The sequence below is a fragment of the Camelus dromedarius genome, chromosome 2 (assembly GCF_036321535.1).
Source record: "Camelus dromedarius isolate mCamDro1 chromosome 2, mCamDro1.pat, whole genome shotgun sequence".
Classification (NCBI taxonomy): domain Eukaryota; kingdom Metazoa; phylum Chordata; class Mammalia; order Artiodactyla; family Camelidae; genus Camelus; species Camelus dromedarius.
In genome coordinates this window covers 40,214,230-40,229,059 of record NC_087437.1, presented here as the reverse complement: position 1 = coordinate 40,229,059, position 14,830 = coordinate 40,214,230, and the positions used below count along the sequence as shown (strand labels likewise).

The window sequence follows — 14,830 nt, the reverse complement described above, 5'->3', positions numbered from 1 at the left end:
AGAGCACTGCCTGAACTTGAAGAGTTGAACTTGTCCTAGAACAGTAGTGGGAGGAAACTTGCCTCTGATCCTCCAGGCGTTGTGAGAAGGGAGAAGGATACAAGCGCTGGAACTCGTGGACTGTGTCCTCACATCAGGTGATGGGGCGTTTGTGGGTGAGTGGAATTTGGAATGTTACCGGAGGCAAGTTCATGTACCTGCTGCACCATGAGGCCAAACAAACTGAAACATCGAGGTTTGGAGCGAAGAAAGGTTTACTGCAGGGCTGAGCAAGGAGGATGGGGCAGCCCGTGCCCAAGAAAACCCCAAACTCCTCGAAGGGTTTCAGCAAAGCATATTTAAAGGCCAGATAAGGGGAGTGGGGGTCGCAGGGTACGTGATCAGCTCGTGCACAATTCACTGATTGGTTGATGTTGAGGTAACAGGGCAGCCAACACTATCAACCTCCAGTAGCCAGAAGGTCTGGGGGCTACATGATCTCAATCATCAAGTAGTTAACTTCTTCCTTTTGGTGGTGGTTGTAAGCACCTGAAAAACTCAGGAAACATACATGAGCTACTATTATCTGGGTACTTCAGAAAGGAGCTACAGCAGAGGGTATGGGGGAGAGATCTGACCCTGGAAGGCCCCACAGGGTCCTGCTTGGTTACAAGAGGAGTCCTTCTCAGGAAAAAATGTGATGACGCCCATGAATGGAGAGCTTGGGAGTCAAAGATGGCTGTGTCTTCTCTTACTCTGAATTGAAAGAGTGGCTCCCTCTATCCCAGGTCACACGAAGCTGTACTCCCCCTCCTGCTGCCCTAACTTTCACACCCAGCATCTTTTCTTTACTGAGTTGTTCTTTGGATTTCCTTCCTTCCAGGTCAGTTGCTGCCTATGCTGCAAAACCTTGAAGTACTTGATCTTTCTATTAACGGAAACATCGGTGGCAGTTTCAATAGTACCGCTCAGGGATTAAAAAGTACCTCAAACTTGAAAGTCTTGAAATTACATTCATGTGGATTATCACAAAAGAGTGCCACACTACTGGGTGAGTTAGCAATGGCTGACGTTTATACATAATTTTATTTTCTATTTAATTTTTTAAGCTGTTGGGAAATACAACAAAATATAAACAGTGGTTATGTTGAGAAATAAGATTATGGGTGATTTACATCTTCTTCACATTTTATTTATTTTCTATGTCTTTTACAGTGCGCATATACCTTCATGATTACAAAAATAACCTTTTAAAACAACTGGCTCTGAAAAGGCCAGGATATTTTAGGTTTGAGAGAAATACAGGGCAAAATAAAAGTTTCTATGCTACTAAAGCTCTCCATTTTCCTCTTAACTTTTGAAAATGCCAGTATTATTTTCTGCTTAGTAGCAGGAAGGGATTGATCCTGAAAAAAAGAACCTACCCCCTCCCCGCCCCTCTCCTGCCTACCACCTTGTAATACGTCAGAAAGGGATTTTGACCTTCTTTGTCGATGCTGTTTTAGACACTTGTGTGAGCTGAGGAAACTAGACAAGGAGCTGGGCAGAGGGCCTGAAGACTCCTCAGGGTTGGCAAAGGTGTCTGCTCACACGTTTCTATTCTCATATGCTCTAATCAAATTATGTTTTGCTTTCTTTTTGCTACACTAATTGCAGTCATTGCCCGAAAGACAAGTAGAATTTGAAATCAATACTACTCCAAAAGAAGAAGTCATCAGGATGAGGGGGTCTTGAGTGGTGTAAATGGGGATGTTTTAGGTAATGATTCTTCATTTCCTTGGGCATCCCCATGAACTCCGTGAACACCTGTGCGGGTACAAAAAACCTATGAGCAGATGTTCATAGCAGCTTTATTCATAATAGTCAAAAACTGGAAACAGAGCAACATCCTTCAGTGGGTGAATGGTGAAACAAACTATGCAGTTTTACTCAGCAACCAGAAAGGAGAGAACTGCTGATACACGCACCACTCGCATGAACTGCCAGTGAATTCTGCAGAGTAAAAAGGCCAGTCCCCAAAGTTACATCCTATATGATTCCACTTACATGATCTTCTCAAATTTAGAGATGGAGAACAAAATTATAGAGATGGAGAACAGGTTAGGGATTGGGAGAGGGGTAGGTGGCAGGTGTCACTAAACAGCACAAGGGAGACTGGCAGTGATGGAACAGTTCTGTAGCTTGATTAGGGCGGTGGCTGCGCAAAAGCTACAGGTAACAAAACTGCATTGGATTAAACACACACACACACACACACACACACACACAAGTGCATGTATAACTGATGGAATCTGAATAAGCTCTGGATAGTACTGATGTCCACTGTCTGGTTTTGTTATTGTACTATAGTTATGTAAGGTGTCAACAGTGAGTGAGGGTGAAGGTGCATGGACATCCCTGTACATTTCTTTGGAACTTCCTGTGAATTATTTCATAATAAAAAGTTTTTAAAGTAGACATGATAGTACAATGAACCTCCGTGTACCTATCACATGCTTCTACAATTACCAACTCTGGCCAATCTTGTTTCATTTGGATCCTCCACACTTACCTCTCTCCCTGATACTGTTCTGAAGCAATACGATCCCAGGCATCATTTCATTTTTATCCATAAACACTTCTGTAAAAAAATCTTTATTTTTCTATGTAACCATAACTCTACAAATCAGTTTTGTGTGGTTGGCATCTAATTCCTAGAGATTTTCCTTCTTAATCCATCAGGATTCATTATCTCAATTCATACATTTATAGAGTTATTTCTTATTTCCCTTTACAGGTTTTCCTTTTGCAACCTTCTTTCCTTTCTTATCTTTTGGAGAATTCTTTCCCTTCTTTTGCAATTTTAGCAGTTCTTCAAATCTCCCCAGTCCTCTCCAGACCATGATTCCACGCCACCACGCCTGAATCTGAAAACAAGACAAACCAGAACAGCGTCAGCTCATATCACGGTGGACGGGGATGGTTACATCTCTTTGTTCCAGATTGTGGTTTTTAAGATGCGGAGAATGGAATGACTAGACCTCTAAACCTTATTTTCTCTCTTTCTCAATTGGCCAGCCATCCAGGCAAACAATTCTAAAAGTATTTAATGCTTTTATCTGCCAGGCACTGTTCTAGACATTTAGGAAACAGCAGTTAAATACCAACGTCCCCGACTTTGTAAGCCTCATATTCCAGTGAGGGGAAAAGACAGTAAACAGTAGACACATGACTGTGTACTTGACAGATGGTGGTAAGTGCCCCGGAAGTGGCTGCACAGCATGGGGAATCGGGATGCCGGTCCCCCCGCCTTCCCTCTTGTTCCTGGACCATGCGTGCTCCTACCGCCAGCCGGCCCTCACTGGCTCTTGAGATCCTATTCTCTTGCACCTACTCAAGAACTTCCCTTCTCTAGGAGACTCTTCAAAGCTTCCAGTGGCTCCCCGTTCAGAATTAAGAACTCAAGTCCTTGCAATGGCTTACAAGGCCTTGTCTGACCTGTGCTCTCCCTCCTGACCTCCTAACTCTCCCCATGCTCACTCGCTCAGGCACATCCAGGCACCACCCAACTCAGGGCCTTTACCTGGAACACTCTTTCCAGTATTCAGAGGGCTGACCCCTCCACTTCCTCAAGAATTTGTTCAAATGTCATTGCTATGGACTGAATTATGTCCTCCCCTCCCCACAATTTATATGTTAAAGCGCTAAACCCAGTGTGGTGGTATTTGGGGATGGTGCCTTGGGAAGTAATTAGGTTTAGGTAAGATCATGAGGGTGGGGCTCTTACGATGGAATGGTGCGTTTATGAGAAGAGACATCAGAAAGCTTGCTCTCTCTCTCTGTCTGTCTTATGAGGATGTAGTGAGAAGGCAGCCATCTGCACAGCAGAAAGGGAGCTCTCACCAGAAACCAAACATGCTGGCACCGTGATCCTGGACTTCCAGCTCCCAGGACTATGAGAAGATACATTTCTATTGGTCAAGCCGCCCAGCTTATGGTATATTGTTACAGTCACCTGAGCTAAGACAGTCGTTTTTCCAATGAGGCCTACCCTGACCATCTCATTTAAAATGAAATCCCAATAATACACACACACACACACACACACACACACACACTACTTCTGGCAACCTCAGTTCCCCTTGGTTTGAACTTTTTTCCAATACCACTTAATTGCTTTCTAGCATAGTATACAAATTTATGTTTTATATTCCATGTTCTTATTCCCATCACACTAGGCTTTAAGCAATATGAGGATAGAAATATTTGTCCATTTTGTTTGCTGCTTTTTCCGGTGCATAGAACAGTGCCTGGTACATAGCAGAAGCTCAATAGTTTTTGAATGAATGAATAAATGAATGAGGTACCTGGAGGTATGTTATTTTATATAAGGTGGATCAAGGGCAGGTATGAGGATATTTGAGCAGAGTATGAGCTGAGTGAGGGCCAGAGTTTTGTCCACATCTGGGCAAAGCACCTCTCGGCTGAGGCAGGAGCAAGCCTGGCCCTTGGAAAAATACAAAGGATCCCATTTGTGACTGAAGTAAAGTGAAAACGGGAAGGGCGAGGTGGGGAGGAACAGTAGCAGATCAGTTAGGGTGGGGATTTTCCCAGAGACAGTATTGCCTGGGAAAGGCATTCTGGAAATTTACAGGGCTTTTTGTTGTGTTAAGATTTAACAGTAATCAATTGTGTGACATACACCCTTGTCCATAGACTTTCCAAGGGTGTGCGGGCTTGGACTGGTGGGAGCAACACATTTCCAGAGCTTCAACTTCCATACGTGCCCCTCCCTAGAATGTACCTGCCTATGAACACAACTGCTGATTCTCTAGTCCCACCTCCCCCTTCACAACCGCCCCTCTGGGCATCCACCTGAGTCTAGGGGATATTGCCCTGAACTCCAAAAACCTCTGGGACACCAAAAAAAGGGACAATTCAAAACAGCAGTTTTGGGGGGCAGGGGATAGCTCAAGTGGTAGAGCTTATGCTTAGCATGCTGGAGGTCCTGGGTTCAATCCCCAGTACTTCCTCTAAAAATAAGTAAGTAAACTTACTTACCTCTACCCCTTCAATAAAAAAAAAAAAAAAAAAGAGAGAGAGAGAGAGAGAGCAGTATTGATATTGGCTCTAAGGACTGGGCAACCAGTCCTGGTAGTTTTGCCTTCAAGAAAACTGAAGTTGATTTGCCAGCTAAGAGCCTGCTGTCTACTTTCTGGGGTATATCTGGAAGAAGTTCAGAGATGTGTGAGGCATTGCCATTTAAAACAAAATAATATGTGCAAAAAAAAAGCTGCTATTTTTGTCAGCTTGTGAATTGAACAAGGTTTCTTAGTGTTTTACCTGTAAAATAAAAACTAGGAATAGAACTGATGCCAAACCCTGTGTCATTCTAGCAATAAGTAATATTCATGCAAGGATATATAAACTATGTAAAGAAAATCTTTCCCATTTGCGTATGTATTTTCCCCAAATCCTGTAAGTCAAATAATTAAATACCAAAATTTATAATAGATTTATTGTTTGGTTAATTTTATACTACTGATATATTGTAGTAAGACTCAATCCAGAACATTAAAACGCTATGATCACAGGGAAAAATTTTTTAATTTTAAAATTGAATTTATTTGAATATTTTTGTAGCCTAGAAGTATGAAAGGTGATCTATAAATGACTTTAAAATTATATACATATATAAACACTATACACACACACACACATATATATATAAATATTAAGATGAATTCTGAGGGGAAAGTGGGATGGAAATATATGTTCAATAAGAAAAAGATGTGACAACATTTTTGCATGTAAAATAAGGGCTTTTTAAAATATTTTGTAAATTGATGTTTACTGACATATTAGATCATAATGGTATTTAGATTCCATTGGCTACATTTAAATAACTCTGTTTTAAGATGTCACTGTGTAAAGTACACTGGAAAGTAAATTGTTTCAATGATTTAGACTTAGTAGCAAAAAATGTTAAATATCAATTTTAAAATGTGCAAGAGGGTGCAGGGTTTTTCAGAATGCTTTTCGGAAGTATCCCAAAAGTATTATCTTCATTCTTCCAGTGTAGTCATACTGAGTATACACAAACTAAAATTAATATTTTAATATAAAATTTTCTTTTTCCTTTATGTTGCAGCTTGGGCATTATTTTGATTTATTAAAATTATATGTTTTGGGTAGTTTATGTTATCTATGAGTTTAATTTCAGAAGAGTAAAGGAAGACACACACACAATAATTATTAGGAAAAAGAGGTTGTTAGGTGTGCTACAGTTGAGGGCCCTTGTCAGAGGGTCTTCCAGACCAAAGACTAATTCTTATTCCAGGTGCAATGGAACATCATCGATTTCAGCAGAGGAGTGGCAAGACCTGGCCTGTGTTTTAACAGCGCCAGTCTGACTGCTGAGTGGAAGACGTATCCTAGGGGGAGCAGGCGAGGAAGTAGGGACACTAGTTGAGGACTAATGCTGTCATCTGGGTGTGAGATGATTGGGGCTGGGACCCACTGAATGAAGACTACTGAATACTGACTGAAGTCGACACATTCCTGGTCTACCTGGGGTATCCCTATGTCTCCAGGGGCTTGGTGGGCAAGAGAGGGACCAGGCTCTTAGCCCTTTGACCCTAGTTAGTGGAAGAGTGGAACTCTGGTCTCTAGACCTCTGCTCCATAAATGCTTTCATTTCTAATTTTTCAGCCTTATCTTACTGACTTCGTTAATATGAGCTTTTCATTCTAGTGAGTAGTCCAACAGTTTTAGATCATTTGGGGATTTGAAATTTGGGTTTCTTTTGCCTATTTGTTGGGTTCTTACCTGACAAAGAGAAAAGGAACAGGAAAGACAAAAAATGCTAGGGTGATGTTCAAAAATCTCTTGCTTAGCCCTGGGGATATGAAAGTAAATAAGAATCCCTATTCTCAAGGAGGACAAGGTACAGACGCATAAAGAGCAGCCCCACAGGGTAACCTGTAAAGTGTAACATTAACCCTACTCCAAGCATCTCTGAATATATGATCCAGAATTTTTGATGGTTTTACCTTTGTTGCCATTATTTTCATAATTCTTGTTTTTTTAAGATATTCCTGCACAGCCTCACTGCCTTGGGTGCACACTTCCATTGGGGGTTCTTCCATGGGATTGTCCATCAGTGTCAGAACCTTTAGATTCTCCAGACTATCCAAATTCTCCGGAAGATGGGTGATCAAGTTGTCCTCGAGTAGTAATTTTTTCAAGGCTGAAACAATTTAAAAAAATAGATTTGTCTTAAAAATAAGCAAAATTAAAACATGTGTTCTTTAGTCCAATCACTTTGAAATGTTTGTTTCCTGCTGGGCCATGTAGCAAAAGACATCACATTTAATGAGGCAAACCAAGTTCTCTTTTTTATAACAACCCAAAGTTATTGGAGCCAGTGTTATTAGGTATTAGAGACAGGAAAACAGTAAACACCAAAAAATGTTGAGAATATTTCCATTCCTCCAGGGACCAAGGACAGGATAAAAATGCATGGTCAGGAGCATGACTCAGGAGAACTGTATACCCATCCCCTGCTTCTAATCTTTGAGTGTCCTGTGGGTCGGCAACAGCTTCCATTCATATTCCTTCATCCTCCTTTCATTAAAAAAATCATCGTAGTTTAGAAACATATCTGTAAACACAAAGATGCAGCACACTATGGCAAAAAATCCCACTTTTTAATCTGGTTCCACTAGGAGCTCAGCCAAAGCCTGTAGAGTAGATGCGTGGGTTTACAAATAAAAAATGGTTTAGCCTAGTGGAAAAATGTTTGTGTGTCTAAATATGAATCTATGACTTTTTCGTGTCAATCATATAGCTCCAAAAGTCCCTCCTTGCTAATTTCATCACTCTGGGTCATACTTTTCCTTTTATTCAGGTGACTTAGTGACCTAATGCAAATTTACTACAGAGTCCCCAGTTCCAAATTCTGGCAGATAGTAGGTAGTCAGTAAATTCTTGTCCGTGGTATAATGACTGTACGGGTACGGATGAATGCTAATTTTCTTAGCAGTTGCTATTTACTTTTCAGTTCCCAATGAACAATCTAACTGCCTTTGTGAGGCTGTTAGCATATTAATCAGGCACCTGGTCTTCCCCACGTCACTAGGAAGCCCTGCAAGGAGGTAATGTGGTAGGTCTCAGCTCTCAACACTGAGGTTGGTCTTCAGCAGTGCAAGAAAGCCTTCAGTCATGGGAAATACTGACCTCAAACTCTACTGGGCTGCGGATCTACAAAGATTCCTCACCTTGCACTTGGCAAATGGCATCTGGAAGTTGCTTAATCAGATTGTGGCGGCAATCAAGAATTTCTAGGTTAGGCATTGATCCCAAGGATACAGGAAGTTCCTCCAGATGATTGTTCTCTACATACAGCTCTTTAAGACTCTGAAATAACATGAGCATATAATAATCCTTACATTGATAAAGGAATTATAATGACCAGAATCACCTGTGAGTTCCCATGTTCTTTCAATGAGGATATTATGCTTTGGAATAAAGGGAAAAACATTTAAAGACCCATCATCAAAAATTACAACTATTTTTGAGTTAAGCCATTAGATGTGGTTCCCGTGTATGTAGGGAAAAGAGAACACAGGAATCTGGTGTTTATTTGTTTCAGGAGAATTTTGTGGAAAAAACAATTTGGATCATTTAACTACAAATGTCATTTTGCTCCTGTTCAGTAACCAATTATCGGTGGCAGTTGCTATAGTACTGTAATTGCCTCAAATATCAATCCAGCATTGCCCAAGTGGAAATAGCCAAAATGTACAGAGAATAGGCTAACTATATTCAAATTCACTGGATAAAAATTTAACATTTGCATTTCACTCTAAGACTCTGGAGAGCATTGCATGACATGGACAAGGAGCAAGTTGATGAAAGGAGCTCTGCGAACACAGGGCAAAGGGATGGAGACTTAGGAAGAGGTGAGAAGTACCTGCGCTATATATGTCGTGGCTCAGTTTCATGACTGGGAGTTATGCAGTGGCTTACGCCTACTTTATCAGTAGTAAGAGTGAAGCACCAGGAACATGAAAAAAATAATTCTTTTAAGTCTGATACATAAAGACACAACAGTATGGCTACTTTGAATGATGTTGTCTTGTTGCTTTGCTGGGACTGAGCACAGTGCTGTGGACCCATCTTTAGCATGAACCTGGTGCAATAGTTAAATAAACCATGAGCTGCTGTCCACCACGCTGGGAGGGAAATCAGACCATCCAGTCTAAAATGCAGAATCCCAGCCATGTCATCTGTATGATACTTTAGCTTCAAAATAATACAATTTTCAGGGAATACCTACAAAAAGTAGAAATTAATTGGAAAGTGGCATGGCTCAATTTCTGCAAATAAAACATGTCAAACCCCACAGAAGAAATGAGTATGGCATGACACATCCAAGAGCAATCACAGTAAAATGTTCTTTGAGTGTGGGTTGTTAAGGAAGACAGTGGGAGCCTCAAAGTGTCATACTGACTGCTTGCTGGGAGCTGGAAATCTAGTATGGATAAGTCCACAAGCATGAGAACCCCACCATGTTTTCTCAGTGTCAGCCAGTTGAAGGGAACAGTGGGCATGTACTTCCTTGCCTGTTCATTTTGGGAGGCTTACCTGTAGTTTCCTAATGCATTCTGGTAGATGGGTAAGCTTGGCTCCCTGATCTTGGCCAATGTATAATTTCTCTAAAGACTCCAAAGAAAGAATTTCTTCTGGAAATGAAGAGAACTGATTCCCGCTTAGTCCAAGAATCTTCAGTTTTGAAAGTGAACCAAAATCTGAAGGTAACTGGAAGTGTTCCGAAACGGTAAGTGTCAAGATTATTTTTGACAGTAAGGAAATAAATTAGGCTTTTAGTCTAGGGGCAGATTGTTAAAAAAAAAAAAAGTAGAGCAATTTAAAATTTCCTACTGATGAAAAGTTGGCACATATGTTTGCGTTTATAGTATTTATACTTGCAGACCTAAAACCTGGAGTTCTACCTTTTCCCCAGCCTCTTTGCTCTTTACTATTTTAAATTGGAACAATTTTTAACCTAATTTATTGCAAATTTTTAAACTGTAGTGTAGCAATGCTTGGCACTATTGAAAGAAAAAGTACTAAGCTTATTAGTGTAACATTGTAACTATAATATAAGAAGGTCTTATATTAATAACTAATAACTAAATTAGAACTAATCAACTAGATCAGTTATTAGAACTGATCAATTTAGTGATATGACCTCTCACCCTAAAAGGCTTTAGCGCAGCAATTTTGAAGCTTTAGTTGAAATCTCAATTGGAAGCAAACAATGAAGACTATTATGATTATATCTTCTGCTCTCCAGTGAATCCCAAGGCTGTCTGTCCTGGTATCAGGCAGGCATTTCACAGACTCCCAGACTTTCAGATTTGGAAGGTCTTAAAAAGGTCCCTGTTGTAACCCTCTAATATGGCAGCTAGCCATCCAGCTCTTGTTTAAACACCACCTGCTGGGATGAAAAGCTCACTGGATAAATACCACTACTTATCATATTTCTTTCTCCTGTCAAGCCAAAATCTGCATCAATATTTACATCCACCAATGGCCTCTTTCTGGCCTTCTGGAACCACATGGAAAAATCTCATTCTTAAAATATGTGACACGATCATTCTTTTGATTATGTTAGAGATGCTTATTTTCTTGTAGAAAAAAAGGCCCAGGTGTGTATCTTAATAGCTTCTTAACTCATTTGAAACATAGTTCCCTTATGTGGCTTTATTCCTCACTGGGAGTCCTCACGGGTCCTTGCTTTAGTTCTTGGACTTTCCTTCCATCCATTCCCTCATCTACCACTCTACCTTTCATGAGAATGGTTAGAAGAGTTCAGCTCAGCTCACCTCTCTACAGTGGGTGGAATGGATAAATAATTAGGGAATAGTTATCCCCATAGTGGGCTTTCTTCTGATCTACCAGCCAAATGTTTCACACACCTGGAAACTGCCATAAGACATTTTTCTCTTTATTGTGTAGGGTTAGGGCTCATTTTCTTAAAAATGCTATAAAAATAAAAAATTTTCTTTAAAGTTCTATAAGTATGCTATATATACAGGTTTATTTATTTATTTACATTTTAAAAAACCTCAGAACAAGCCCACCTCCAAAGAAATTGATGTTGAAGCTTCCCTTCTCAGCTATTTCAAAATTCTTCAGGCCCTTAGATCCCTTCCATGCAAAGCATCTGCATTCAATGCAGTCCAAAATAATGGGGAGTGAGTCTTCAATCCAACCACTTCATTGTAACCTAGTCATTCACTCTTACTGTTGTTTACTTAGCTCATAGGTTTAGCTTTTCTTTTTCAGGAGCCCATTGAATGTTTAATGATTTTTTTTGTCAGGATATTCAAGATCCAATAATTAATCCCATCATAGTCATGTTAAAGTATAGTGGAAATAAATTTGGGTGTACAGAAAACCTGCACTGTGCCAAATGAGAACAATTATTGCTGACATTATAACTGAACGGTAGCTATTTTGAGGTTGAGCTTTCTCCTTTAATAGAAATTTACCATACAAATAAAATCCATCTAGATTCACACTGAAAGTCAACTATTTTTGCCTCCCCCTAGGCAAGCAAAAGCTACTGGCTAGGCTTCAGGCTCCAGGAACCCAGGAGGTAAATCTTTGGGGTGGGAGAGATAAGGAGCTGACTTAGAGGTCATGTGTCATTACGGAGAGAAATGCATGGGGAGGTTTCTGGAGGGGCTGGCATAATAGGAAGTTGAGAAAAGAAGACAACACAGAAATACCATCATAAGAACTGAAGAACGATAAGCAGTGGTACATAGAGATTTTCAGGTTCAACATCCTAACATTGATCATGCCCACATTTTGGTGCAGTTTGACTTGCAGTAAAACTTGGTATTGGATGAGGCTTAACTTTGGTAAGGAGCCATCTGTGTGTGATTCCCTCCTCCATCCTGAACTCTTAAAATGTCTCACAGGGAAGGATTAGGTAGCAGGAATGACTCAATAGGATTTAAGTGAATCGTGTTATACATCCCAAGGGCACTTTATATTTTGAGAATTTTACTCCCACTGTGGAATGACAGACTTCGTTTGCTATAAAAGGACCTTCTTATATCAGTGGCAGGATAGTGGGGTATGGGGAGGATGAGCAGAGGGTTCTTATACAACCTCGAAAATCCTCCAAAGTGGGTTGTTTCCCAATTAGAGATTGAGTCCTAGTTTCTCTTCCTAAATCTTAAAAGTCATCCTCAAAATGTTTACCTCCTGAAAGTCAGTTTTAAAACTCTATAGCAGTGAGGAAAACCAAACCTCTCCCCTCAACAAAGCTCTAGAAATTGAAAACTGAGCAAAAAGATTTAAAAAAAAAAAACCAACTTTAAGGCTAGGACTTTTGTAATGTATGGGGTACACATGAGTGTGGTGTTCATGGCCAGGAAAAACAGACCTATTATTTGATTAGAGCTGCTGATCACCAAATCTCCCTTTCTCTCTCTCTACAGTTGTCTCTTGCTTTTTAACAGAACTCTGTTCTTTGAAATTTTCAGATATTAAAATATAATAAGGAAACAGGCAGCTGAACCCACTGCCCAAACTTTTCACTAATAAACCAAATGGAACACTGCAATGAAAGTTGACTTCTCCTACCATCCCCTCCTCATTTCCCTGACTTCCCCCCTCTCCCCAGAGGTAGCCATTATCAGGAATTTAGTGAGCTTTTTTCCACCACTTATTTTTATATTTTTATTACATATAAAAAATCCATAAAATATGTGCTGTGTATATGTAGTTTTGTGTGATTAAAGATTTATATATGATGCAAGGTTCTGCAAGTAGGTGCTTGACTTTTTTAATAAATACCACAATTTTGAGATCTATCCACGTTGGCACATAAAGCTTCAGTTCACTTACATTATTGTACAGTATTCCATTTTATGAGTATACCACAAGTTACATGTGACTCTGTCTACCAGTTGGCATTTAGATTATCTCCCATACTTCATGATTATCAACAATGCTATGATGAAGGCTTTTGAACTCACCACCCTGCACATGTAGGGGAGTTTCTCTACGTACATATCTGGTTTTGTAGTTTCCCACCAATGGAACATTAAGGCCTAAGGCTGTATGTGTCAGAAAATTCTGCTGTTTCAGGAAGCCTTTTTCGGAGGGGTCTTTGTTAAGGAGATGGGCCCTGCAGCCCAGCAGCTGTGGGTTAGAATGCTGGCTCTATCACGTGCCAGTGTGTGGCCCTGACAAGTTAAGCTCGCCACGCCTCATTTTCCTCATATATGATTGAGGATATTATCACCGACATCGAAAAGTTCTTGTGAGTATTAAATGAGGTAATATATAGAAAACATTTAGCTCAGTGCCTGGCACCTACCCATTGTTAATAAACATCACATTACTACTGCTATTCAGGGGGGTTAAAGTAACATAAACGATGAACTTGTTGGAGATATTTGTTAAGTCCAGATTTTCACCCATAAACCCAGTTCGAATTTTCTCCTGTTCAGACCCAGAACCATACCAATTTCGAGCCGGAAGGGCCCCTGATGGGAGCATAGTGGCAGCCAGGAAGGGAATCAGTACCTGGCTTATTTTATTATCGTCCAGCGCCAGGATTTCCAGGTTCTTCAGCGCAGAGATCTGCAGTGGACAGCGTTCCAGGTGGTTCTGGCTGAGATCCAGGAAGCGCAGGCCGACCAGGCGCCGGCAGCAGCGCCGCAGCACCCGCAGGCTCGTGTTGCGCAGGTACAGCAGGTGCAGCGACGTCCACCTGCAGACGAGGTGCGGCACCTTCTCCAGGGGGTTCCCGCTCAGCCCGACCTCCGTCATCTGCGAGAGCTCGGCCAGGGTGTGCGGCACGGCGTGCAGGCGGTTGTAGGATAAATCCAGCACCGACAGCTTGGTACACTGGCACAGCGACTCGGGGAGCACAGGCAAGCTGTTGTAAGCCACGTAGAACTTCTTCAGCTTCGTCAGGTTCCCAATCTCTTCTGGGATGACAGTCAGCTTGTTCTCATCCAGGTCGATGATCTCCAGGTTGTCGAGAACGCACAGCTCCAGAGGGAAGGCTTCAAACTGGTTCTGTTTCAGGTGGATCTCCCTCAGTTTGGTCTGGTTCACTATTTCCTTGGGCAGAGATTTCAGGTGGTTTCCGGCCAGTCCGAGCAGCTCGAGGTGGTGGAGGAGTTTACAGATGACGATGGGGATCTCCTGCAGGTCCGTGTGGTAGAGGCGGAGCTCTCGCAGCTTGCGGATGCCGCTGAGCACAGGAAGGGCCGAGGCTAGGAGCGGGTTGTCGCTCAGGTCCAGGCCCTCCAGGTTGCTCAGCTTCGCCAGCTCGGGGCACAGGTTCCTCACCTTGTTCTTGTTCAGGTAGAGGATTCTGACATTCCTTAAATGCTGAATATCCTCGGGGATTTCTGCAATCTGGTTGTTTTCCAGATGCACCTCCTCTAATCCTTTTAATTCTAAGATCTCTGCTGGAATGGTAGCCAAGTTCTGATTAGAAGCATCGATGAAAAATATTCTATCAGAAACCTGTTGTAGATCATTTTTCTGATGACTTCTAGATGAACGTTCTACTGATCTTACGGTATCACTTGACATTATTCTGATGGAAAGTTCAAATAGTCAAAATCTGAAATATTGCGAAAAGAAGGGAAAAAAATCAGTTTATTGTTTACCTGCCACCAGACTTGGTACCCTTAAGAGAAATAAACGTTAAATGTTGATTAAATCTAGTGCTTGACACTATGACACAACATAAAAGGTTTTTGTGTTTCATGTTGGGAGAAGAATAAAGTGTAGACTCTTCTTTGTCCTAATAGGTTGACTCATATAT

General features: G+C 41.1%; 1 protein-coding gene across 1 annotated transcript; it reads right to left on the bottom strand.

The window, feature by feature from the left end:
• Nucleotides 1–2,732: 2,732 nt before the first annotated feature.
• On the bottom strand, nt 2,733–14,595 carry LRRIQ4 (leucine rich repeats and IQ motif containing 4). The gene is made up of 5 exons (XM_010976314.1): nt 13,573–14,595; nt 9,607–9,780; nt 8,238–8,376; nt 7,011–7,207; nt 2,733–2,885 (listed from the first exon to the last, which is right to left on the bottom strand). Exons 1-5 carry the CDS (start codon nt 14,593–14,595, stop codon nt 2,733–2,735), a joined length of 1,686 nt encoding a protein of 561 aa, XP_010974616.1.
• Nucleotides 14,596–14,830: the final 235 nt, after the last annotated feature.